Source organism: Mauremys mutica, chromosome 1 (genome assembly GCF_020497125.1).
Source record: "Mauremys mutica isolate MM-2020 ecotype Southern chromosome 1, ASM2049712v1, whole genome shotgun sequence".
NCBI lineage: Eukaryota > Metazoa > Chordata > Testudines > Geoemydidae > Mauremys > Mauremys mutica.
In genome coordinates this window covers 85,969,686-85,997,604 of record NC_059072.1, presented here as the reverse complement: position 1 = coordinate 85,997,604, position 27,919 = coordinate 85,969,686, and the positions used below count along the sequence as shown (strand labels likewise).

General features: G+C 38.9%; 1 protein-coding gene across 12 annotated transcripts in view; it reads right to left on the bottom strand.

Annotated features, from left to right (window-relative positions):
- Window positions 1-8,478: 8,478 nt before the first annotated feature.
- The window catches only part of TMPO (thymopoietin), a 41,022-nt gene continuing 21,581 nt past the window's right edge, over window positions 8,479-27,919 (bottom strand). The window contains exons 3-11 of one of the 12 annotated variants that reach the window (XM_044981610.1): window positions 26,331-26,489; window positions 19,458-19,558; window positions 15,274-15,393; window positions 15,064-15,159; window positions 14,386-14,496; window positions 13,433-13,537; window positions 13,227-13,340; window positions 13,011-13,105; window positions 8,479-10,289 (exon numbers count right to left, since the gene is read on the bottom strand). In XM_044981610.1, coding sequence (XP_044837545.1) covers window positions 9,995-10,289; window positions 13,011-13,105; window positions 13,227-13,340; window positions 13,433-13,537; window positions 14,386-14,496; window positions 15,064-15,159; window positions 15,274-15,393; window positions 19,458-19,558; window positions 26,331-26,489 — 1,196 coding nt within the window. In that variant the 3' untranslated portion in view covers window positions 8,479-9,994. Of the gene's footprint in view, window positions 10,290-13,010; window positions 13,106-13,226; window positions 13,341-13,432; window positions 13,538-14,385; window positions 14,500-15,063; window positions 15,160-15,273; window positions 15,394-19,457; window positions 19,559-26,330; window positions 26,490-27,919 lie in introns of all 12 variants that reach the window. The other 11 variants (XM_044981600.1, XM_044981618.1, XM_044981639.1 and 8 more) reach the window with 11 other exon arrangements.

Here is a 27,919-nt window from a genome sequence, read left to right as displayed (position 1 = left end):
TATTGTGATTACAGAAAAATAGCTCATGGGCTTTAAATGAGATACATTTCCCAGCTTTATATGGACCAAATCTATGTAACCAATAATAAAATATATGCAAGTATCAGGAAAAAATGGATGAGACCGAGCTATATTCCTTGACATATTGTACAGACTGAAAAAATCATAGTAAAAGCTGTCATAGAACACCAGCTTTGCAGCATAATTTAATGTTTGGTTCTATTAACAGAAGGTGGTATTACATAAAGTAGGGAAAATATTCATCTACTGTGAACTAAGTACACTGCAAGTTACTCAAACACTGAGAATTTCCTCCCATGTTTATTATTTTTTTGCCTCTACTGATAAATCTGTTTGGGATTTACCTTTTGTGTGTGACCTTGTCATGCTTTATTTGCAGACCTCCTCATGCTTTATATATTTTATTAAAAACAAAAAGTAAATATCTATTATAATAGTTATAGGTATCATCCTATTCAGCCTCAGCTAACCCTCACCTTCAAACTGGTGCACAATAGCAAGTACTGTAAGTACCAAACAGGAGGAGCACAAGTACAGTTGTAAAAGCAGCAAAGAATCCTGTGGCACCTTGTAGACTAACAGACGTTTTGCAGCATGAGCTTTCGTGGGTGAATACCCACTTCATCAGATGCAGTGATGAAGTGGGTATTCACCCACGAAAGCTCATGCTGCAAAACGTCTGTTAGTCTATAAGGTGCCACAGGATTCTTTGCTGCTTTTACAGATCCAGACTAACACGGCTACCCCTCTAAGTACAGTTGTGTTTACTGTTATGTTTATTTTGCTAGGGGAATTCTCCAGGGAGGGTAGAAACAAAGGGTAAGGGAAGGGAATAAAGATACACAAATACAATTAAAAATGGTGGGCATTGAGTATCTGATCCTGACCCACTGAAATCAATAGGAGATATATCAGTGACTTCCATGGTTGCAAAATAGAGCTCTAAGAGAGAGTGAAAAATAACAGGTGGAGAAATGCATAAGAAAGAAAGGGCAGAGAAGGGTGAAACAAATTCAAGAGGAAAAAGATGAGAGACTGCAAAGAGAGACAGTCAACTACTGGTACTGATTTACTTTAACACACACATAATTTGTGCTGCCCACAAAAACACTGGCCTTTTGTGTTCAAAATGCATCAGCCTGACACATCACTCTTTGGTGACACCCTTCTTGCTCTCTGTCTGTCAGGTACAAAACTATGCACAATGGTTGGTGAATCAGTTTTTTCAGTCCTTTTTCTGCATTACAGATTTTAGTGTTTTGGAAGCAACATATTATGGCACAGTTTAGTTTTGCCGATATGGACAGACCAAACATTTTTTTAACTTATGAAACAACATAACAATCCTCTAAAGACTTGGGCAATAGCCTGGATCTGCAACATCTTTTTAACAGATTGTCCTACCACTCACCCAACCCCACCTCACCCCTAGTAGAAACTCTGTTATAAACACAGTGGCCAGAAATGGTAACAGTTGCAGTACACTGACAAGTGTCACAGGAGGATGAGAGATAATTGCTAACCTTTCTTCTGAAAACTTCCAGCTGGTTTGATTTTAAATTAAATTTAATGTTAATTGCCTTAGAATCACAGTGTTGTTGTTTTCTGTATTTCTTTTGACTGGTGTAAATTTGTAGCTGTTACATTATCTGGAAATACTATTTTGCAGAGGTATGCTACAACATGAGCCTTTTACTTCAGTTAAAACCTTGCAGGTTTCTCCTGGGGAGTGGGCAGAAGGTAGGAGCATGTGTTTGTATTATTTATGCATACCCCATACATTTCTTTGGTTTTAGGAGCAGATAGCTTTTCCTTCCATTATCAGGAGAGGGTATTGAGTTTTGGGGTATTTGAGCTGACCATTTGACTGCTTTAAGTGTGGATTTGGAAAGGTTGGTCAGTGAATTTGAAACATTTCTGTCTGAATCTGCATTGTATATTACAAAGGCATTCTATCAAAATGTAGATACAGGAAAGGAGGATACAGGAACAGCTATAATGCAAGATTTAAAATAAGATTCTTCTTTCTATTTGCTGTTCTTTGCTAAAATTAATATTCTGATGTTACCTTTCACTCTTCTTCCTCCTCCTTAAACAAGTTGATTTTCAGAAGACACCCCTCTCAGAGGATTTCTTGGTTGTTGACCAAAATAACTAAAATCATATGTACTAAAATTTGATTGTCTTCAGAGATGGCTTTTGTAGACCTTAAAACTCCAGTATTGTATCTCATATCCCCATCCCAAGTTGAAATGTAAAGGGAAAATATCACCTATCATGTTGAGGGGGGGGAAGGAGAGTGAGAGAGCGAGATAATGTTTCTAGCCCTTGCAAAGATAACCTTGAAAATGTTAAACAATACAAGCCTGGGTCACTGATCTCCCTTGAGAAGGTTATTCACAGTCTCCTCACAGTGACTCAGGGCTGTCCTTTGGGAACTGGAAAAAACATAGTAATATGTCCCTTGGTTTTTAGGAAGACCTCATCTTAGTTCACAGCTGCAGGAGGCAGTGCCACCCAGACTACTAACGGTGGTGGTAGTGCTGCCACAAACACCCTACCAATCGAGGCATCTCCTCTGCTGAGCAGCCATATGACCTCCAGCCACAAACAGGGGCCTTTCTATAGGATGAGAGGCAGCATGGTCTAACGGAATAAAAACAGGATTGGGAACAAGGAACTAATCCCAGTTCTAACACAAATCCCCACTGTAGCCTTTGTGAAATCACGTAGGTCAAACTTCTCAAGCAAGGAGGCCTAAAGTTAGGAGCCTGAATTCAGATATGCTGAGCACCTATGGTTCCTATAAGTAGGTCTGATCACACTGGCCAAAATTTCTGTACAATTAGGGACAGGTGACAAAAATGTTCTTTTTAATCCATTCTCCTGACCTCGACAGAACTATGATGCTAAGACCCCATATCAGCTTCACACTGATGCATTGCAGAGGCTGCCTTGAGCCCTAGCATTCAGAGAGATGAGAGGGATATGGCTGGTGGAAATTCTAGCCATTCCGTGGTATGGAGTGGTTCACACATCAACCATGCAAGCTGCTGCAGTCCTGAGGGTGTAGTAACAGCAATGGCACACCTCTTTTGCCAATCTGCAGCAAGATCCCTTCATCTCACTGGCCCCCAAGGAACTTCCCAGTGTGCAGCCTGATTACCTCAGAGGTGCCTTAACTTCAGGGGAAATTCAGACTGCATTGCCGGAGCAAGATGACGTGTAGGTGAACAGCCAGCCAGAAAATGTGGTAGTGTCAAGCCTATCTTGAGTGAACCAGATTGGGCAGGCTCCAGTGTGCTCCAAGTAAGGCAAGGTCAGCTGAAATAGAGCTGCATTCTGTGCATAGTTCAGTTCGTGGCATGGGGAGAGCGTGACATGCAATTCAGATTGTGAGGTTTAAAATACAGCAGGCTGTTTTGGTTCGCAGTACATGGTAAAGAAAACTTTGAAATGAACTCTTCTATCCTGTAATGAGTTCTTGCATGTCCTGGTGTAGTCACGTGTATCCCAGGAACTCTAGGAAACAGTTTTATCCAACAGGGAAATGCTGATGTTCTCACTCACAAAACAGTGGAATGGTTTAGTAACTGCTAACTGTAATGAGTATTAGGGCTGTAATTCTATAAGTTACAGCTAAAACAGACAAACCAAACCAGATCCACTTCATTTATTTGGGGAAGTTTACCTGTTAAACAGATTATTTTTGTCCATGATCACTCAGATTTAGTGTCTGATTTGATTAAAAATATGGTGTGTTCTAGAAAGTTGTAATTTGAGCTTTATAAAAAAATCCATACTATTCTTTGCTTTCTTATACACAGAGCAAAGGTAGTGATTTATGTGATGAGGACATGAAAACATATTTACTTGTGATATCACAGTGAGAGCAGCTATATTAAATCAAAATTTTATTTTTATCCATTCAGATATGTAATGAGCAGGACCAATATCATTTAATATTTTGTACATATAGATTTCCATAAACTTATCTTCTGATTAGTAGAGGTCATATTTCAACTGCAAAGGACATTCAAATTACTTTTAATGTACTTACATTGAATACTATGTATTGCACTATGCAATTTGATGGATCTAGGACTAGGAAAAAATGGACATCGGTATTTACAATATATAATTGGTTTAATTTAATACTATTCTTTATCATAGATGGCTGTAGGAAAGAGGAATTCTTGCAGAGTTTGCAGCTTAGTAGATCTTACATGGTGGGCTTTGCCAAACACGTGAGTTTGCAAACGTCCTCCTTTTAAAATTTGTTTTTCTTCCAAAGGAACATGATTTTCCTTAGAGCTCTGTGCAGTGCATTCAAATCTATCTGCCCTAAGTAGCCCACCCCTCACCTGTTGTATAAATACTTTTTAGATGTTCTCTCCCCTGCTCCTAATTTTCTCACCCCATGAGTTTCTCTGTATTTGTTTTTCCTACTCTGCTCCCTTCTTTCTTCATCTTCCTCCCTAATTTTATACTGCATTTTCCGCCATGAAAAAAAAGGAGTCTTGCCTAGCTTGCATATAAAGTCAAGATGGTTATACCTTAAGTCAAGCTTTTGGACCCACAATGTTAGAGAGTTTAAAGTTAGGCAAATGAGTTTGACCATCCCTAGTAATTTGAAAAATAAAGTTTGTTAGATGTTTATATGAAGCATATGGGTATTCTATTGTGCCACTCTTATGGCCATTTCAAAGTCAGTTAGACTTAAAAGGTATAACTTAGGACCTGTCTACTATGTTTATGCATCTGTGAAGACTTGCTGTTCCATGGGCAAAAAGCAACCCCAACTTTCTTCCTACAGATAAAATAGAGTTCTAGCAGAAAGGAGAGAAATATTTACTGGACTGATCAATCATTTTGCTTATTAAGGAATAGCATAACAGGGCTTGTTTGTGATTGTTTTAAGTCATGTCATTAAATCAGGATGGTAACCAATATTAACTAATAGTGGACTCACATTATGGAATTGAAGTTTCACCAATGTAGGTGTTATCCAACCTCCCATGGAGAATTAAAACCAGAACAAATTGCCAAACACGAGTTTTGACTTGCCCTGAAAATTGCTGATTATACATAGGTTTTTGGCCTACCTAGTGTGCAATGTTTTGAGCATTCAGATGGCTTTTATCTACAGGGTTTTTGTTTGTAAAAATCTGCTCTCAATTTTACAAGGTATTTTCTCTCGGAAATGACCTCTGAGGGAAGACTGAAAAAAATTGGATTTGTTTAGTCCGGAAAAGAGAAGACTGAGAGGGGACATGATAACAGTCTTCAAGTACATAAAAGGTTGTTACAAGGTGGAGGGAGAATTGTTCTTCTTAACTTCTGAGGATAGGACAAGAAACAATGGGTTTAAATTGTAGCAAGGGAGGTTTAGGTTGCACATCAGGAAAAACTTCCTGTCAGGGTGGTTAAGCACTGGCATAAATTGCCTAGGGAGGTTGTGGAATCTCCATCATTGGAGATTTTTAAGAGCAGGTTAGACAAATACCTGTCAGCGATGGTCTAAGATTATACTTAGTCCTGCCATTACTGCAGGGGACTGGACTCTTGAGGTCCCTTCCAGTCCTGATTCCCCCATCATACATGCTGAAGACTAAATGAAAGAACCTCCAGTGGGCAACTCCCTATCTTGGGCAGTCACTTTATTCTATGATTGACATTTTCATGTCAGTTTTGACTACCTCTGTTTGTCAGAAGCTGGGAATATGCAACAGGGGATTGATCACTTGATTACCTGTTCTGTTCATTCTCTCTGGGGCACCTGGCTCTGGCCACTGTTGGACACAGGATACTGGGCTAGATGGACTTTTGATCTGACCCAGTAGGGCTATTCTTATGTACTATTATGTAATGAATATTTCTGCTCTATTGAGTGTTTCTTCATAGGAGGTTTCTTTATAGACGAGGCAATCTAGTATAAGCTAATTGTCAGAAATTTACATTTTAGTACCCTAAAAAATGTTGTGGTACATTACCCAGTAAATCAAACAGATCAAGGCAGGAAATTAACTAGGGTGTCCTGTAGGACAATGCAGCATACTAACAAGTAGCCTAAAGGAACTAATCTCCCACCCCGCAATTGACAAATACCTTTAAGGCTTCAGGACCAGAATGGGATTTGATCGGAGACCTCTTGGAATAGTAGAGTCCTGACCACTAGGCAATCTCCACACCCCTAAAGTTATTAGTCACCCTATATCAAATGTAGCAGTCCAGAAAGTAGTTAGGCTTCAATACAAGTCTGAATATAACTTTTCAGGCTGGGAGCTGTGGGATCTAGACCAGTCATTAGTGACCAACACTGTCACGCATGAATGAATGCCACACCTTGAAGTGGTGGACTCCCAAGAAAGATGTTCCCTTCCTTTCATATATATTTTTGCAATAGATTTAGGAGCCTAGTCAATTAACTGTTTTGGAAAATTTTACCCTAAGCCACTTTTGAAAATGGCACTTGAGCACCTAATACCTCTTGAGAAGCCTAAATCACTTAGCTGCTTCTGAAAACTTTACTGGCATGAAGACTTTCCCTAAAAGCTTGTAATTTAGGAAGTTTGAGGGCTAGATCTACCCAAAAAACAAAACCAACCAACCCCGCCCCCCCAAATGTAGGCACTTGCCACTTTAGGTGACACGAAGATCCTCAAAACACCCTCTCAGCTACTAACTCTGTAGGCAGCTAGAGTTCTATGGCACTTCAGTTTCTGCCAGTGAGCATGCACACAGCCGCTTCCGTGTAGGTGCTCATCTCACACATACATCCCAGCAGAATCCTCAAATTCAGTGTTCCCCCTGCCTAGGTAGTAGGCAAGCATGCCCATTCCCATACAAGACAGCCAGAGGTTGTGCTTCCCTTATAGCTCAGTGGTTAGAACATGCATGCTGGTGGGACACCATATTCAATTGGCCCACTGTCTGATATGGATAAAGGATTTGAATTTGGGTCTTCTCCCTTCCCCCCCAGGAAAGTGCCCTAATCACTGGGCTATAGGGTATCATGGAGCAGGCCTCATTCTTTCCTGTTTCACAGTGTATAAAATAATTAGAGCACAGAGATTGGAACCTGAGTCTTCCACATCACTCGAACCACTGGCTAGAAGTTTCTCTTAAAAAAATAAAAATAAAAAAAAGTTTGTTGGTTTAGTGTACAGGTACTGGGCAGTGTTGGTGGCCTGTACTATACAGGCCAGATTACATGTTTCAGTGGCCTTAACTCTATGACTAAGGCATTCCAAGATGTAGTAAGTGCTTAACTTCCTCAGGGATGGGGTCCAAGCCCTTTCCTACTGGCTACCTTAGGTGACGTCCCAATCAGCGTTCTGGCTTTTAAGAATATCATTCTTAGGTACCTAAATCTCTCCCCGCATTGGGCAAGGTGGTCTGTGTATTCTACTGGGGAGCAAGGCTCCTACAAGTTAGGCATTGCAACTCAACATTGCCGCACTTTAGTCCCTTTATGGATATAGCCAATAGCCCACTCCTGAATGTTGGAGAAATAAGATGAAGTTGACTAGTACAGGTGTTACTCCTTTGATAGCTGATCTTTACTGGCTTATTTTTCCATAAGTGCTCAAGGACCCTAACTTCCACTGCAATCCTTTGCAAGCACACATGGTCAGCACCTTTAGAAAACTTTAGCATGTAACCTATCAGATAAAGGGTGACTCCTCTCGTAGATGAAAGAGAGTATACTTAATTATTTACCTTCTATAAATACTGAATACTTGAAAGGATTCATTCATAATGCCATAAATGAGTGCCATTAATCCAATATAATGTACAGTTATGCTGTTTCTGCTGTAGCTTTAGAAGGTGTATATAAATCTCTAAAGCAAGCACAGCTGAATGAAACAAATGACATTTACTGAAAGTACAATTCAGTTTTAACAAATTAACAGTTTGGAGACAGGTCAATACACAGTATTTTTTTTTGTAAAGCTATACCAATCCATAATAGGTTTTCTGTGCCACAGCAAATGAAGTTAGTTAAACCTCTTGGTTCAGTAAAAGCAAAATGGAGCAAAGTCCATCTTGGTACATATAGGTAGAAGAAAAATAGGCTCAATTAAGAATTACTATAAACAAGACATTTCCCCAAAATAAAGAGGGAACTGGAATCTCTGTTAATGATTATTACACAGTGAAATTTTATTTTGGGAATGTTTAAAAATTTTACTTCAGTGGCAGAGAGCTTTAGAATGTTATATATTTCTACACATTTTAGATTAGAAGCAAAAGCAAAGCTCTTCATATAGAATATGTTCTAGCAATACCACAAGACAGCACATTAAAAGTAACTGATTTCAGTTCTTATGAAAATAAGCACTGAAGTACACATTACATCTTTATTTTTCCACAGTTTGACACCAAAAAAAAATTGTTTTCTGTTACAATTTTCTAGAGGATGAACACAAGTTTTACTATTTGATTAAAAACAAATTAAAAGAATTAAAGCATTTATTTTAGACAAAACTATTGCTTTGCTACCAAAGATAAGTAAAAGTTGCCTCAAGTACATAGCAAGTAAGAGTTTCCATAAGAGCAACTATGAACTAAATATTACATTGTATCTAGTTACAGTAAAAAAAGATCCGACTATATTAATTTATATCCTAAGCTTTTTTTAAAAAAAAGTACCACTTTTATAAGGTTACAACTGTAATTTTGTATAGAATATGTAATATGTTGCAGACTTAAGTGCACCAATTTTATACATTCACTTTATATTCTATTTGTATTTCAGACTTCACTGGTTGTGGAAAAATCAGTTGCCTGTAACTAGGTTATGGAATTTAGAATGTTTAGACACATTTCCACTGAAAAAAAAAAAGAAAAATCAACTGAATCCAAGATGAGTAATTTTAACCTAAATTAAAAAAGTCAAAGCATAACAATGCCCTTTTCACATCAAACATGAAACTTCATGATATAGGGAGTATCCAAGATGAGTATAGAAGCAACACATTTTTATGTGAACATCTGCAAGGAGTATCATTCTTAAGCTGTGGGAAAGACTTGACAAATTTTGTTTGAAGAACCTAGCCCTGCAATAATTTTTTCTGCAGTCTGAATCATTCTGGTGAAAGATTTAAGATGTAGCACAGCGCTTTAGACTTTGAGTCCTTCAACAAAAAAACAAAACTGATTCACAGAATATTTTGGTAGCAAAATTATATTTGATGCAAATTTTATTTTCACACATTACTAATAAATAAGTTCCTCTATAAAGAGAGATCTGTTGCCAATTAGATCTGTAATTATGTTCCTACAACAGTATTGAGCACTAAAATTAAGAGCTACAATTAAAAAACGGATGTTATTCTTAAGTGGAGTTAGTAATGTTACTTAGACCTTACAGAAATGAATACAGCAGGGTTACAGTTACATTTACTAAAAAGTTACAGTATTACAGAAAAGTTTATTGCCAGACTTTCCCTACAAGCCACAATATATCAAATTCAGCTGAACAGTTACAATAAAATGCATTCAAGAATGCATTTCCCTTTGTCAGGTTAACATCTCCTCCCTCCTCACCCCCACGTTGTGTAGCAGAGAAAAAAAAGTACAACCTCTTTTCTGTACGTAGTCAAAGCATTTAAACACAGCTTCACATTTTACTACATTTTTGCCCTTCTCAGCTTCCAAGTTTGCAAAAACAAATATACAGTTTCTCAAAAATGAATTTAAAGATGTCCACATTAAAAAAATAAAGACTACAAAAAGTCCCAGAGATCTAAAAAAATGTTACTCATATGGCACAAAGTTATCTCCTACTAGTCCAGAAAAAGTTACTGATGTCCATTTATACTGGCTTGTTTATTTATGCTTCATTATTCAATTTGTCAAGTTGCAATCACAGTTGTAAGCAGTCCTTGTGACAACAGTAGGGAAGAAGAGTTTTTTCCCCTACAATTAAAAAAAACTGAGACCAAGTTGGGTGTGCCATAGGAGATGATCAATCAGTTGGGATGTCTGCCTCAGAGACACCAAGATATTTAGAAAAAGGATTTCCTTGGTTGGTTTCCATAGATTGATAAACCACAAACAAGAAGACTGACACAACAACAAAAAGCAGAATCTTTATCCACATGGGAATGGAGCGTTTTTTTGTTATTGGTTTCTCTGGTTTTTCATCTGCTGAGGGAACATATTTTGAAACATATTTAGATGAAAAGCTTTCCTCCATTCTGAAGTCACTGAGCTCTATAGGTCGGCCAGCAGCTCCTTTGATTGGTCTGCGGCAGCTAGCACTGTTAATTAAAAAGAATAATTAGTCACATGTTTAAGTGAGCAATCTAAAGTATATAAAAGTTTTAGTTTAAATGGATTAATGATCAGAATGCATATCAGATACTTGGTTTTAAGACGTTAAGGACAGAATTCACTACTGCCCCTGAGTATGCTTTCAAGCATACAGTTCATATTTTACTTTCTCTCTCTTTCCCATCACTGGTGAAGAGTGTATATCCTATCAATCTTTCTGCATATGGGGTTGAAAGACAAATAGCCAGACTTAGGTATCAAGCAGGGCTGTCAAACAATGAAAAAAAAATTGTGATTAACTGCTGTTTTAATGTTATGGTGAAACAATAGAATATTAAATATTTTTTGATGTTTTCTACATTTTCAAATATATTGATTTCAATTACACTGAATGCTTGTCAAGGTGGACTGGATGAGGCTCCAGGGGCTGGCAAAAAGATTTTAGTGATTAGTGTCCTCTCTACTTAAGGGGCAAAGAACTTTGGTAGAGATCTTAGCTCTCATCACTGTCCTCCCTCTGGGAAGGAAGAGTAAAGAGGTGGAGTTAGTCAAACCAGCAGTGCAAAGAACAAGAAAAGCTGCTTTGGGCAGGACTAGTCTCCTTGCCCTACAATGGTACCACAGCAAGCAGACGATTCCATGCTGATAAAGAGGAAGTCCCTGATTTTAGGGACATGGGGGCAGACATTCACTGATATCATTTCCTAACTATTAGAACATATGTGCTTCTAAGGCATGCAGTGTTTAAAAATAACTGCCCCATAAGTCCAATTGTCTCTGTTGGGACATTTTAAATTCCAACAACAATGTCAATGCTTTCTGCACACCAGCAGTGAACACTTCATCTCAATGAACTACAGTAAAAGCTGTGTTATCTAGCACTTCACCAACCGTAAAGTTCTAGAAACGGGCACGTCTGATATCTCCATTAAAAGTCCAGTTGTTGCAAGGCCAGCAGGCTCCCTACCTGGCTTCTCACAAGCGGCAACATGTCCCTGCTGCTCCTAGGTGGAGGAATGGCCACAGGGGCTTTGTGTGCTGCCCTTGTCCCGCCCCACACACTGGGGCTCTGCAGCTCCCATTGGCCAGGAACTGTGGCCAACGGGAACTGTGGGAGCAGTGTCTGTGGGCACAGGCAGCATGCAGAGCTGCCTGGCCATGCCTCCACCTAGGAGCTGCAAGGACATGTCACCGCTTGCGGGGAGCTGCCTGAGATGAGTGCTGCCAGATTTGGCGCCCCAAACCCTCTCCTGTGCCCCCTCCTGCACCCAAACTCCCTCACCCATCTGAGCCCCCTCCCACACCTAAGCTCCCTCCCTCCATTGATAAATATAACTCTTAGTTAACCAGAATTTTTGACTAACCGGGAACCCCCCCACCCCATTCCCCCCCCCGAACATGCCATAACAAAGCTTTTCCTGTACAACCATTCTTTAAGGAAAAGACATGGGCACCAATGCAGGTAGCTCAATGAAAGTCTGTTACTCTGATCTCATTATCATCTTACACTTCCAGTCTGTGCAGTTGCCAGTGTTGTCTATTTATAAGAGCTACTGGGCACAGACCACCTTTGTTAGGTGTTTGTAAGATTACTACCACAATAGGGCTCTGGCCTTTAGGTGTTAGCTGTTGAACAAGCTGAGATCAAAAACAAAGTGTTTGGATGCACAAGAATGAGAGAGAGTTTATTAATAAGTGATGGGAATCAGGAAGCAAACAAAGTCTTTGGTATGTTGAACCTCAAAAGAGACTAGGATTCCTTAATTTATAAGATAAATACGAGGCATATGATACAAGAATGCAAAATAATGAATGGTATGGAGAAGTCAAGTCAGACATTTCTTTTTACCTTCCTACATTATACAATAAGGAAAGGAGATTTAATGGAATTCAAAAGGTAACATGCTTTTAGAGTAAAATCCCTTTTAAAATAAAAAACACACACACCACACCTACTGACTCAGGGAACTCTATCTCAAGATATTGTGGCCAAAAGCTAAAAAAAGATTTAAGTAGGATTTAGGACTGGAAGTTCTATACAGATAAGAACATCTAGTTACATTAGACAGGATGCCTATACCTTCATGCTTCAGTGCATAAGGCAATCACTAACTGAGATTAGAAAAGAAAGGAAAGTTATTCCATAATTTTCTATTTTTTTTCTTTTTTGGCGCTCTGCTGAAGCAGTACTTTTAAAAAAGTGTGTCCTGGACCTGTGCATATCTTTCTGCCTGGAACACAAACTAACAGGATATTTTTAGCCTCAAATAAGTTTTTAAAGTTTTACCATTTTTATTATTTAAAATCCCATGGTGGAATACTGGACTTCATTTCAGAAGAAATTAAACTGGTTTAATGTGCATCATTTTAAAAAGAAGATTCCTTATCTGAACTAATTCTGTTTATAAAAGGCTTATTTACTTTTAGTATCTGAAGCCTAAATCATACATTTCAATAAATTTTGTGATACTAGAGCAAACTCGTTAGCCCAGGTAAATTCAGTTTTAGTTCTAATGGGATAAGTTAATTTTAACAGTTATATGCAGAAAGGCATGCCACCTAGCTCTATGGTGTCCTGTGAGGTTAAGCCACAGAATACTGATTAATTCTTAGAGATTTCCTAGCAATACAACCTAATTAAACCCAGAAAAAAAGAAAAAAAAAGTCTTTCTATCATAATTGAGTAAAACAAAATGCTTGAATTGTACCTAATTCCTGTAGGTGTTGATACTTCATATGGGAACATTTCCTTAAGAATATCTCTTTCTACTCTTCGTTCTTCTGCTGGTGTTTTCTCCACCACCTATGGGAACAAACAGAAGAATTATAAATCTTACCAAACTCAATAGCTTTTTTCCCCCTTTAGTATAGATATTTAGAGTAACCATAACCCTAGGTGATTTGAAAGGGAGAATTTGGTTCACCCAGTGAATTTTAAGAAGTCTTTCCTGGATTTTAATTGTTGGTTTAAGCTTTGTTACTGGCAGCTGTCTAGTGATTTTTGGTGTCCAGATGCATTCAGCGTTGTCCTCAGTTTCCTTCAACATGAAGAATACTTTGTTGTTACTTATGCAGTACTTATACACCAATCAGACAACAATACAGATGATCAAAAGGGACTAGTCATCACCTCTATCATGGCTGTGTTGAGTAGATCACTGGATTGTGTGTGACCAATGTTAACAGTATGTTTATGAGGATGACCTGTTTCCTCTTGCTGTGGTAAGCGAAAGTGCTGCAATATAGCAAAACACTGACTGCAAAGGCTTATTGGGTTTGAGACAGTAAAGCACTCATTTTTAATAAATTTAATGGGTATCAGCTCAGTGCTCAGTTACCAACATGGTGAAATGGTGTCAGATCATCTCTGTAAGCAAATGAGGTAGCCCATTTCACATATGTGGACACATCTGAAAGCAGAGCCACTAGTTTTTAATTAAAGATTTCTTATCTATTTTTAAGAATGAGTTGTATTCAAAATGAGCAATGCAAAAAAGTGATAAATCCTATTGATTTCTATTAGGAAAATAGTAATGCTGCAGAATAGCATACAATATCAGGTCTAAAATTTTTAGCATAGAAAAAGGTTTCCAGAGATAATATAGTCAAACACTCTAGAAGCAGGGGCATGTTAGCTATTAAAAGAAGAGGCAGATCTACTCTAGTAATGTTACATTGGAGGCTTTTGGTTTAAAATAATCCTGCTATTTGATGCTCTAAATTAAGCCACAGACTTGATCAATTTTTCAAAATTCAAGAGCCATGTACTCTATTCAACTAACTTGACAAGGAATTGTACAAAAACCCCACACAACATGCTACATTGATGACAGAAGCAGCACAAAAACTGCAAACATGACCCCAGAAATGCAGAATGGCTCAAAACTAAGCAAATGTTTTATTGGCCAAACTTTTAAACTTTACATTCATCAGTCAAGCCATGATATAATGCTAGTTTGATCCGAATACCCTCGTGCCACCTGTTAGAGAACTACACCCTCATTCCCACTTCTGCAGGAATGAATAAATAAATACAAGAACTCTGTCCAGAAATAACAACAATCTAAATTTTAATTCATTTACTTCAGCTGTCATCAATGGTTTCTTTGGTGTTCTTCTGGGCAAGTCTGAGAATTCACTGATTGACAGTGTAGGAGCTGCATGCTTGAAATTTCCAGGCACCCTATTGACAACCTGCTGAGATTCAAATTGTTCAGACTCAATTAACCAAAATACAAAAGAAAAACAAAAATAAGACAAAATCTTTGTTAAACATTTGGGTACTAAAAGTTATCACTCAGAAAAAAAATAAAAATGATGATTTAAGAGGAGCTACTTTGGAAGAACATTCTAAATACATTAGTGACAGTTTCAGTATTTTTTTTTTTCCTTAAAAGCTGTTTAGTGACAAAAGCTCACAAACCCTCAAGGCAGGTTTGTTACACATGTTAAATAAAAATGGACCCTCCATGAAGGTTGTGGTACTGAAGTTCCCCAATCTTCCACTTTTAAGAAGATAGGAATTATCATACTGCTCAGACCAGGCCAGCAGCAGAAGGCTTCGGGGTTGGTGCAAGAACATATGCTTATATAAGACTGATAAAATGGAGAGGGAAGCATATCTGACAAAGTAAAAATACATTAAGTATTGGGGGCTATCAAGTAGAGTTAGATTTGTTTAAAGTGAAAACGCTTTCTAGTGTAAGTTAAAAGGTACATTACAGAAGGATACCACTTGTATAGTTTATTAGATATATTTACTAGGGTCTCGTTGCTTGAAGCCACTATAGTTTCAGCTATGGGAGTACCCTCTGACATTACTGCATCATCTACAGGCAACTGTGCTGTAGTTTCCACCTGTTTGTTTAAAAAAACAAAACAAAAACAGTGAGTGTAAAAAATAGTCTCTAGGGCCCTGACAATCTCAGGAAAAAGTAAAACGAGTCTAGATTGCAATAAGCCTCTCATCACCCTTTTCCTTGGTGTTCTTCTTGATACTCTTGTAGACTCCCTAGAAACTGCCTGAAGAGGTCCACTTTTTGAAGATCCACTTGTCCAGATAGCCTCAGTTACTCCATCTTGAGAATAGTTCTATACAAGCATCAAATACATTAGCAAGCATATAAAAGCCATGTCCCAACACTGAAGTGTCCATAACTAAAAGCCACAGAAGTATGCATATTCCAGATGTAGGTGTGTAGCACACTTGCTTTCCAAATATCTTGCCTTCTAGAATACCTGCATTAATATTGGATAACAAGTGATTATACTCAACACTACACTTAAGAGGATTCCTATTTATATGGAGCTGAACAGACAACGTATCATGATTATCAGAACAAAACGTGACGGCTATCATCTCCAGTAAGTGTAGAGTATAAATGGTTTACATCACTGGCTAAAACCTGATCTCTGGCTTGAACCTGGAAAACCACTGATGAGTGATATGTCATTTTACATTTAACCCAGATATCTCATCTGCATAGGTAAAAACAAACCTCTTGTGCATCTGTGGGAAGAGGTGTTACCAAAACCCTTTACTCAGATGCAGTTTTATCTCCTCTGAACACAAGATAGGGAGGTTTCCAAAGACAAATACAGCAGTTTGAAATTCATCAGAAATTGTTTGTCTAACCACCATTTGTGCCTTTGAAAGTTTCCCCCATAACTGTAACAAGTTTTATATCCATAAATTAAGCTTTGCCCATTCCTTATGGCCAAGACTTGAGAGACAATTAGTCAAACCTAAACCAGTCCATTAGATACTAAAAACAAGTGTCATACTAATGTTAGAATAAGATTTAACTTAGGAGTTTTCCAATGGCTTTATATCCATTGGAGGAATGAGGTCATTCACCACAGTAATAATAGTATTGTGGGTTTAAGTAACTGGGAACATCATTTTCAGGTTAAGTCTCAAAGAGTGAGGAAAGACCTCAAATCTACAGAAGCAGCATAAAAAGCTGCAGTTTTACACTGGCAACTTGAAACAATTAAAAATCCCAAATCCATAAAATAGCTAATATTAAACAGTTAAAACAAAAAAACCCACCTATTTGAGGAAAAGACGTTTACACTAGTAAAAAAAAAAAAGTGAGCAATAATCTGAAGCCAGTAGCAAAACAAATGTAACGTGCACATTCTCCTTTTAATTAATTAATAAATAAATAAATATAAATTCAGGAAGTTTGGTAGTTTATCATCATTTATAAGATAGCTCTTTCTAACACATGGGGGGGGGGCGCGCGCGAGAGGGGCGCGGAATTGCTTGTTTATTGTTGCTACAAATCCAGTAGGAGTACAAGTTTTTATGTAGGTAAGACAAGTTATAGTCTCCTAAACTTTTCAATTACTAAGTAGTGAACTTTTAATTGGATTTTGAGAAAACATTACTTCCCACTAGATCCTAAATTTCATGGAGTAGGCTAAATCTGAGCCTAAACTGTTAGCAATATTTCTTTAAATTGTAAGAGAAAAAAACCCTCTTCTCAAATTAAACAATTCTTTCCTTTCAAATCTAACCCCATCTTCTCTGCTCCCCACAAATTTTGGATTATGTCCTTTCCTAAAAAGGACAGATAATTTTGGAAGCTTACTGTACTTTACTGAAGATCATTCATAAATCTTTGCCTGTTACAGGTTTTAGATTATATTGTTTGCAGCTTTAACCACTCAAAGTACTTTCAGCGTCTACTGTGGGCATTTAGCATTTCCATTTACTAGATTTTAAAGAATATTAATAGGTCCAGGTCAGCCTAGCTAAAGAGAGGGTTATGATGGTTTAAACCAATAAATATTCATAATTTTGAAAGACGTGTGTGAAGAGTTTTACTATTCTGAGTCAACCTGGTGAATTGGATAAGATACCAGCTGAATTAGCACTGGATCATATAGGTGCAGATTTCAGACTCAGTGGAGTACTATTTTGGCAGACCAGATGTATTTGAACTACTTTGGGGTCTTAGATGCCTCAAGAGATCAGGCAAGAAAGTCAAATTAACACCTATTTGTTTAATCTAGGAGGTTGTGAAAGCAGGTTGTTTTCTGAGGGTGTTTTCACATACATTTCTCCTGTTGGTTTGACAAACTGCTAAGATAAAAAGACATTCAGGTGACACTGCAAGGTCTATTCGATCTCTTGGGGTCCTGGGAGAGAAGGGGTTTGTTCTGAGTACAGGCATGTTTATTTTGCCAAGTGGGTCCATTCAAGGGGCACATTTTAATAAAATGGACATTAAGGCAATGACATCACAACATAAGAACATAAGAATGGCCGTACCGGGTCAGACCAAAGGTCCATCTAGCCCAGTATCTGTCTACCGACAGTGGCCAATGCCAGGTGCCCCTGAGGGAGTGAACCTAACAGGCAATGATCAAGTGATCTCTCTCCTGCCATCCATCTCCATCCTCTGACGAACAGAGGATAGGGAGACCATTCTTACCCATAACCATTTATGGACTTAGCCACCAGTCTTAACTTCGTTTCCCATTATGGTTCTATGACAGGATGCTACTGATTTCAACAAGATGGAGATGTCGGCCTGCTCTCTCTTGAAAAAAAAAATGCATATTCCAGGATAGAGGCCTGATTTTTCAAGAGATTTGGGCATGCCAACATCTCTGTCACATTGAAATCAGTGGGAGCTGCTGGAAGAGCATCGATACTTTTTTTTTTTTTTTTTTTTTGGAGGGGAGGGAGGGAAATCAGGCAACTTATTTAGGAATCTAACTTGAAGTATTCATTTAAAAAGGATTCTTGGCTGATTGTTTAAATATCCTTTAAAATAATATTGTGTGGTCAACAATTTTTAATTTTTGCTTCAACTGGAAAGAGCAGAAGTGTTTCAGTAGGACTCCTTGATTTTGATTCCCATCAAAGTGAACTGGAACAGTTGTGACAATAAGTTACATTACCATATGTCTATGTATGTCCCAGCCCAAACAAAAATTAAGTGGTACTTGGATGTCTGTCTGTTTCAAAAAGGTATCAGACAAAATTAGTAAGAGTTCACCATTTCTGAAACAGCCATTGGTGACAAATTCCAGAGAAAGGAAAGATTCAGAGCAGTGTGCACTAGTATCAGTGGTTGAAACACCATTTTAAAAGAAATTTTTCTATTTTGTCCCCTCATACTGCCAGCTCACCCGTATCAACATAGCACAGATCGCAAAGTTCTGCAAAAGCCAGTTACTCAAATAGTTGCTCCACAATGATTCCACTACCTTTCTTCAGCAAAAAGAAGTGTTAGTCAGGCCACTACACTACTACCAGCCAGAACTGGATCATCTGATGAAATACACTAATCTGGACAAAAGGATATTGACATTGATATGCTAACTTCACAAGGGTTGATTAGCTACAGGTATTTGATAAATCAAACTCCTGAAGTCCACATGATCAACTCATTTGTTAAGAAATGAATCTAAACACCCTAAAACCCAAACACAAAAAGCCTTCATTAAGCAAGCTAGATCGTATTAGCATTTCAAAGTGAGGCACTCAAAAGTTAGTAAGTGCCCATATGTGTATGCATTGATAGTATTTGACCGTACAACTGCAGACTGTTTTTCCCCGCATAATATGTTCTTTTCTTAGGATAAAATTGGTGGGGAGGTTAAGTCCTCACTCTAAAGCACAGAGGCACTAAAGCCTCTCAAACAGATACCAGGATATTTTAATTAAGCAAACAATTATTTTCCTTAACTTTGTTCTAAGAGAACTTTACAGAGCTGGTTTTGCTGAAGGTTCCAAAAAATATGTTTCTTCGAGACATTCAACAAGGAAATTTCAGTAATTTGGCAAATCTATAAGTCACTGAAAATAGTTTTATAATGGAAAGTGTTATGCAACCTTAACTACAGCAGTGCTGCCTATAATACCCTAGAAAAAAGCAAAAGCTAAGATTAGCAGCTATATTCTGCTAAAGTTCAGTGTTACTGAGTAGGCAAAATATTAAAAAATAGCTCCAGGATTAGCTAAGACTTGGGTTGTGTTTAATTACTGCACAGTTCCTGGAAAACTTGTGATAAACAGTTTAGCCCACTTAAGATATTAACCATATGCGAATATTAGTCGAGCAATATGAAAAATTCAGCTACTGCAAGTATACTCACAATTACAAGTTGGTAAGAAAATGCCATTAAAATGAAGATACCTGATTATGTTCAGCAATTCTTCTTTGTTTGAGTGTTACTGGAGTCTTTGTCTTGGCTTTCAGTGGTTCTCTCTTCTCAAGTCTGAACTCTACCTTGGGATCTGAGAATAAAAGTCAATCAAACAGTCACCATTACTCTTTGGCAACTGAAAGAGCCAAAATCAAACAGAAGAGCCTACTAACATTCTACCTAGAATAAAAAAATAAAAAAAGTGGTTAAATAACTGTCAAGACCATAACATAACCCAAATAATGCACTTCATTAAAACAGACCATTTTAGCTGCCAGAATGGTTGAGTTATAACTTGTAATATTCTCTTAACATAACTAATATGGGCAAGTTCGCATTGACACATACCACTTGCCAGTATGCAGGTCACTCCAGATGGGTTTGCGTAACCCCAGCCTGCCAGTCTCATCCTTGCTCTCACCAGCCATAGTTATACTGCAGGGTGACTCCAAAATGCTCTCAGCCCTGGATTTTCCAGGAAATGTATGTCTTGTATACCCAGCTCTCCTGGGCAGTCCAAATATACAAAGTCCATTATTCCTTTAAGGGAATAATATACACACAACTTGCCACCTTAAATGGTGTTACCTACACATTTCAACTTAAACACGCTACATTAGTTAAAACAAGTTTATTAACTATAAAAAGATTTCTAGTACTCAAAATATGAGGAATAAAAGTCAGAAATGATTTTAAAAGATTAAGTTGGGTACTAGAAAGCACTTTAACTATATAGTTACTAGATTCAAAGCAAAAAGTTTCTCACCACACACTTCCAAGCAGCATTACTGACCAAACTTCAGGTCAGGACTCCTCCCCCTCCTGAGCAAGTCTACACTTGCTAAACTGGCTAGAGAACTCTCCCATTGTCATAGTTAATCCACCTCAGTCCCTCTTTGAAAAGTATTTCAAACTGAGAACCAAGAGACCTGGGATCAAGTGGAGGAAGGAAACCTCATGCTGTTTCTTGTCCCTGCTCTCCTTTCTTACCAAAGAATGGGCACTTGATGGGTGTTGGCTTATCAGCTTTGTCACCTGGCTGGGGTGTCAGTTTGCCTTTTGTCTTTGAAAAACTGGTTTAGCCACTTCCCAGACTTATCTAGGAAACACACTTGTCATGATTTCAGCTGATGTTTGCAACTTCATACATAAAAGTGTTGCTACACATGCATTTTGCCATATTGTACAAGGCATGCCTTATGAGCTAACATTATTTCAATAGTGAGTCAGGTGTGAATACAGGGGTGCATTCCACCACGTGTCATAGGTCTCACCCCTACTTGGAGCTGTTGGGTTCCAATGTGGGGACCTGCACTGGTTTCCCTCTAAACTAAAATCCTAGTTTAGATCTAGTAAAAGCTGCCACCACTCAATCAGGTATGTGGATTGAGACACAGTCCTTCCCCAAAATCCTAGGGGATTCCAAGAGCCCCAAATCCATGGAGTTCTTACACCCAGGAGAAATAAACCATTCCCCTCTGCTTCCTCCCCCCTCCCTTTTCCTAGGAGAGACACCGGGATTTAACTACAGAGGGATACCTCCCCCTCCCCTTTCCCTGAGAATCCACCCAAAGAATGATCAACTAAATCCTTAATAGAAAAGAATTTATTAAAGAATAAAAAGAAAATCACTGTCTGTCCCCAAGATGGAACAATACAGGGTCTAAACTTATCAATCTCTGGAGAGAATCCCCCCTCTCCCTTTCTTTCTCAGTGAAAGCAAAGTAACAGCAAACAGGAATAAAGAATTTCCTTTAGCAAACACACAATTGCAAATGTAGAAATCAAATTATAAGACTAATCCGCCTTTCTAATTAATACTCACTATTAAATAGTAGAAACTACTCCAGGAGAACTTGGAGACATGACTGTCCTCTCTTAGATCCAAAGAGAGCTCTGAGCAAACAAGGAACACAGACAAAGGCTTCCCTCCACAGAGATTTGAAATTATCCTGTTCCTTGATTGGTCCTCTGGTCAGGTGTTTCTCAGGTTACTGAGCTTGTTAACCCTTTCCAGGGAAAAGAGACCTTAACCCTGATCTGTTTATTTATGACAACATGCCTTCCAGCTAACAAGAACATACTTTAAATGTCCAGACAAATCCTATAAAGCCTGTAGTTACACTCTTGGAGTACTGTCTGAAATGATGCATTTTCAGAATGTCCTTTAAAAGTCTTTGCTCTGTTGGACAGATTAATAAAAAAAATCAAAGATGTTTGCCTCAAATTATGATATGACATACAATCTTGTAGTTACATTTAAAAGTACGAGGATAAGTTGACAAGATTTCACTTGAGGGCCTGTATACCATATCCAGATCTACTGATAAAATATGCAAGTTACACAGTGTTAGGGAGGCTCATTTATCTGTTCTTCTAGTTTAATTTCTCTATTCAAAAGTGTAAGCTACATACTGTAGCTTGTGACATTAATTTACTAGTTGCAGCCTTGTTTCCAAGTTGAGAAAGACAAGGTGGGTGAGAATATCTTTTATTGGACCAACTTCCATTGGTGGGAGAAAGAAGATTCCAAGCTATACAGAGCTCTTCAGGTCTGGGAAAGGTACTCTATGCTATACAGTTTTGTTGACAAGTCAGCTTTCGTCAACAAAACAGTGGAAGTGTACACAATGAAATGCTCCTGCCGATACAACTCCCCTGCTACATTGACATAATAAAACCTCCTCGGCGAGCAGCACAGAGCTTTTTGTGACATAGTTAGAGCAATGCAGTGTCAGTATAGACGCTGTACTTGGCTATGGCGCCCTAATTGGCCCACAATGCCTATCTTGACCGCTCTGGTCAGCACCTGAACTTATTTATTGTCAGTTATTTGTGAATTTCTCAAAAGGAAGAATTCTTGGTGTAGAGATTGAGTTGGATCCATTTACATAGCAATTTAAATCAATGAATTTATCTAACCCACTCAGCATTGCTTATATTTAGTTGTACCATACAATGAATTGGGATTAGGACAGAAATCATCCAACAAGAAAAAGTAAATGTGACTTATGCAATTAGCCAGTATAATACAATTTGTGAATTTTACAACTGAATATACAATTTAAAATTCAACTAGGATTATCTGAACTAAGCATTTACCCATTCCATGAGTATTTTTGCTCCAAAAAAGTTCAAATATTGGAGTCTTTATGGAAAGCAAACACAAGAGAGTTGTGAAGATGGTCAAATCCAAGCTAATTTTTAAATATGAATGAGTATTCAAGATGGTTTCCTCCCACCCCCCGCCCCACTATTCAATCACCTCCAGTATTCAGAAAGAGATTATTGCATAGTTGTTTATCACAAGCATAGCTAAAGTACACACAGCAAAATCTTAAATTAAGGTGTCATTTAACTATGATCATTTTTAGCAGTCTTCCAAACCTTTTAAGTTGTACTCTAAGTGAACCAATAGAGACCATTTTATGGCATAGAAAAAAAATCAAAATATAATTGTTGAAGTTTAAGGAAATTAAAGGTAGGTTAGGTTACAAAGGTAGGTTACAACTTGCAACTTAGAAAGTAGCACATACACTTCTACACCAATATAATGCTGTCCTCGCAAGCCAGAGAGAGAGAGAGAGAGAGAATGAGAATATATATTACTGCGTTATAGGTGAAACCGCGTTATATCGAACTTGCTTTGATCTGCTGGAGTGCGCAGCCCCCCCCCCGAGTGCTGCTTTACTGCGTTATGTCTGAATTCATGTTATATCAAGTCGCGTTATATCAAGGTAGAGGTGTAGTTTCAAGCTCAGACTGTGCAAAAGTTTCCCACGTGCAAAGGGTAAGCTCAAAGCCTATTCACCACTTGGATGTTTAAGTGGGACTTTGTGCTGGTTCTCTTCACAGGGTGAATCACACCCAAAGTATATATGGCCTACTTTGAGAGGGAAAAAATAGACTATAGCAATATATATTTTAATTGTATTGCTGACACCCCCTTGTTTCATGTGTGATACTCATTTGAAAAGTGAGTGAAAAAACTGCTCCCTGATTGGATTCAAGTTTCACTTATGTCAGTTTTACCATGAATCTATAGGAAGTCCATAGCTGCTCATTTTAGTGTGAACAAAAAGTTTCTATTTCTGCAATATTCTGAAAGACAATGGAGCAAATAAATAAGCAAGCAATTTGCAACCGCCTAGAAGATAAGGTGATAAGTAACAGTCACATGGCTTTGTCAAGAACAAAATTTTGTCAAACCAACCTAACTGCTTTATTTGACAGGGTAAAATGAGCCTTGTGGATTGGGAAGGAGGGGGAGGGTAGATGTGGTATATCTTGATTTTAAGGCTTTTGATACTGTCTCGCATGACCTTCGCATAAACTAGGGAAATACAACCTAGATGGAGCTACTATAAGGTGGGTGCATAACTGGTTGGAAAATCGTTCCGAGAGTAGTTATCAATGGTTCAGAATCAAGCTGGATCCGGGGTCCCGCAGGGAATCTCTTCATCAGTGGATTTAGATAATGGCACCAAGTACACTCAAAGTTTGCAGATCATACCAAGCAGGGAGGGCTTGCAAGTGCTTCAGAGGACAGGATTAAAATTCAAAATGATCTGGATAAACTGGAGAAATGATTTGAAGTAAACAGGATGAAATTCAATAAGGACAAATGCACAGTACTCCGCTTAGGAAGGAACAATCAGTGGCACACATATAAAATGGAAAAATGACTACCTAGGAAGGAGTATTGCAGAAAGGGATTGGAGGGTCAGTGAATCACAAGCTAAATAAGAGTCAGTGTAACAGTTACACACACAAAACCACACAAGCAAACATCACTCTGAGGCCTTGGCTACACTGGCACTTTACAGCACTGCAAGGTTTCTCGCTCAGGGGTGTGAAAAAAACACCCCTGAGCACTGCAAGATACAGCACTGTAAAGCGCCAGTGTAAACAGTGCCGCAAGCTAATCCCCACGGGGAGGTGGAGTACGTGCAGTGCTGGGAGAGCTCTCTCCCAACGCTGGCGCTGCGAACACACTCACACTTCAAAGCGCTCCCGCGGCAGCGCTTTGAAGTTTCGAGTGTAGCCAAGCCCTCAGATGGTAGGGTAGATGTGGTATATCTTGATTTTAAGGCTTTTGGATTTAGATAATGGCACCAAGTACACTCAAAGTTTGCAGATCATACCAAGCAGGGAGGGCTTGCAAGTGCTTCAGAGGACAGGATTAAAATTCAAAATGATCTGGATAAACTGGAGAAATGAAAGCGCTCCCGCGGCAGCGCTTTGAAGTTTCGAGTGTAGCCAAGCCCTGAGATGTATTAGCAGAAGTGTTGCAAGCAAGACACGAGAAGTAATTCTTCTGCTCTATTCCACTGATTAGGCAGTGTGTCCAGTTCCAGGGAGCATATTTCTCCAGTTTGTCCACATCTTTCCTGAAAGTCCAGAGAAGAGTAACAAAGGTGATAAAAGGTCTAGAAGACATGAGGGAAGAAAAGAACTGGGTTGGTTTAGTCTAGAGAACAGAAGACTGAGTGGGCGGGGTGGGGTTGGGAGGGACAACATGATAAGTTTTCAAGTACATTAAAAGGTTGTCACAAGGAGGATGGAGAAAAATTGTTCTCCTTAACCTCTGAGGACAGTACAAGCAAGGGGCTTAAATTGCAGCAAGGGTGGTTTAGGTTGGACATTAGGAAAAACTTCCTAGCTCTCAGGGTAAACACCGAAATAAATTGCCTAGGGAGGTTGTGTAATCTCCATCGTCTAACCTGCTCTTAAAGATCTCCAAACACCTGTCAGGGATGGTCTACAGTAACTCCTCTCTTAACGTTGTAGTTATGTTCCTGAAAAATACTACTTTAAGTGAAACGATGTTAAGTGAATCCAATTTCCCCGTACGAATTAATGTAAATTGGGCAGGAGGGGGGTTTAGGTTCCAGGGAGAAAACAAAGTGTGTGTGTGTGTGTGTGTGTGTGTGTGTGTGTGTGTACACACACACATACACAGTACAAGTTTTAAACAAATAATTTAATACTGTACACAGCAATGATTGTGAATCGTGGTTGAAGTGATGGAGTCAGATGGTGGAAGAGAGTGGGATATTTCCCAGGGAATGCCTTGCTGCTAAATGATGAACTAGCACTCAGCTGAGCCCTCAAGGGTTAACACATTGTTGTTAACGTAGCCTCACACTCTGCAAGGCAGCAAAAATGAGGGAGGAGACATAATAGACGCGTGGCAGTGGCTGCAAACATTCCCTGTGGAAATTGAATATGATGAACCCATGCTATCCCACTGGAGCGCACCACTCCCTCCACTTTCCAAAGTGCCGGGGGAGGGGGTGAGAAGAGAGAGAGAGAGAGAAACACACTGCCCCTTTAAGTACACTGACACCACTAAGTACACTGCCTTTTTAAGTAGATCAGCAAGCTGAGACAGCAGGCTGCGGCCACGCCACCCAGCCCGGCCCACCGGAGCAGGCTGCGGCCAGGTCAGAGACATTGTCCCCTGTCCATCCCGCAGATAAGGTGGGAAGAGATGGGATGGGGATAGTGTGGGGGTCTCTGACTAGCGGTGGGGTTATGGGGAGGGTGGTCACAGGGGTTACTCCCTTGACTCCCAGCTCCCTCTCGCAGTCAGGGTAAGCAGCTGGTGCACTGGGACACTGTTTACTTAGGTTTACCTCCCCAGTGGCTTATCCTGATGGCCCGGGAGCCAAAGTTTGCTGACCCCTGAATTATAGGGTCAGCTTATGAACGGGTTATAAAAATTTTCCATTTTTACTTATCCATCTTGGGTGGTGCGTATGGGGGGGTGTTGTCTTATAAATGAACCGGCTTATAGGGTACTTATTCTTAACTTAACTCAAGCAATTTATATTCATTTTGAGTTTCCACTTTAGTTTTACCTTCTTCATTATCACTGTACTGGTCAGAATCATTATTTCCATTCTGTCTGGTGTTCTCAGCTGATGAAGAAACTGTTGGTAGAGGAGTCGAAGACCCCAACTCTGGGCCTTGTTCCTTCAGTTTCTGCAATTTCTTCTCATAGATCTTTCTTGTAGTAGCTGTAACAAGGCAGAAAATATATTAAAAGAATTAAGATAGATTGTGCACCTTTACTTGACTCCAATGTTGGACATTCCTGGTTTACAGACCCTTGGCGGTCTTACTGGCTACTTCTCTTACAACTTGTTTCTGTCTGTTTGGCCAAACAGGTTTAGAAAGTAAAAAGCTACTCAACACAGGATGTGCCTGCTTAAAAACAACAAACAACAACAACAACGTCAGAGCATTCTACTCACCTGTTTTATCTAAACTTAGATTCCTTGAGACATGCTATAATATGAAGAGAGCATGCTGGATCTTTGCTTGAGCCGTAAGTGTCCCTTCCCCAATCAGTCATGCAAGTGACAAGTTAGTTTAATTGTTTAGTTGTTGGTGGGTTAAAAGGAAGATTAATACTGAGCTAAGACTCTCTTTTCTTCAACTAGTAAGGCACACAGATCTGCCTGTCAGTCTTCAGCTTGCTCACAGGTTTGGTTCTGCCCCCAGAATTAGTCATTGGAAGTAAAGAATGCCACTTGGGCAAATGCCTGACATCCATGGCATAAGAGGAGAAAGTGTGGAAGTATCAAAAAGAATTTGGTCTACTGTTAGGTTATCCATACACAAAATCAACCCCTAGAGGCACAATAATCAAAGGAACCATGGACCTCCTAAATAGCAGTTTTCAGCTTCTCCAGGACCTGGTCTGTACACAGTTGGCAGCTATTGGCTAGTTTCGGGGGGGGGGGGGGGGAAGCTAACTAAACAACTTCCTATAAGAGGGACAGGCAAATCATCTCCTATCAGGTGCCACAATCAGAAATATCAGTACTTTTATGAAAGTAATCAAGGAGCTGTGGCTAGACAGACAAATGCTGTTTAATGAAGGAACGTCCTGCAAGCGGTATAGATAGGTAGGTAAGGCATATCTCCGTCAGATCTATAGGTGAGAAAATCTCTGGGAGATGGCTACTAGGGTGTACATCAGTGTCTGCCTCTCAGAAGCTTGTTAAAAGTAATTCAGATAAATTATTTCTCTCTTCCCACACGATCAGTTATGAAACAAGATTAGCAAGCAAGAAAACAGTTTCTATTAAAAATATCTAAAGTAGCATTACTTCCTTCCTACTCGCTTTCTTTTATGGGCTATTTGAAGTTTAAATCTGCATTTGAGAGTTTTGATCAATTTTTCTCATATTCCTTCTGGGCTATATCCAGAAGTCATTCATCTAATGTGGTAAGCATCCAGCTTTCTGCAAATCATTCTGTCTGCTTCAAGGAATTTAGCGAGCATCTTATGAGTTTGCCCTGAATCTATTTACCCCTATTGCATTAGTTCTCTTGTATTTGTTTGCTAAGAAACTTTAGAACTATTGGATTTATAAGATTTTGAGTATGGCTTATATTCTTCTTGTATTGATTCAGACATTAGGGCCTTCCTAACTTCTTG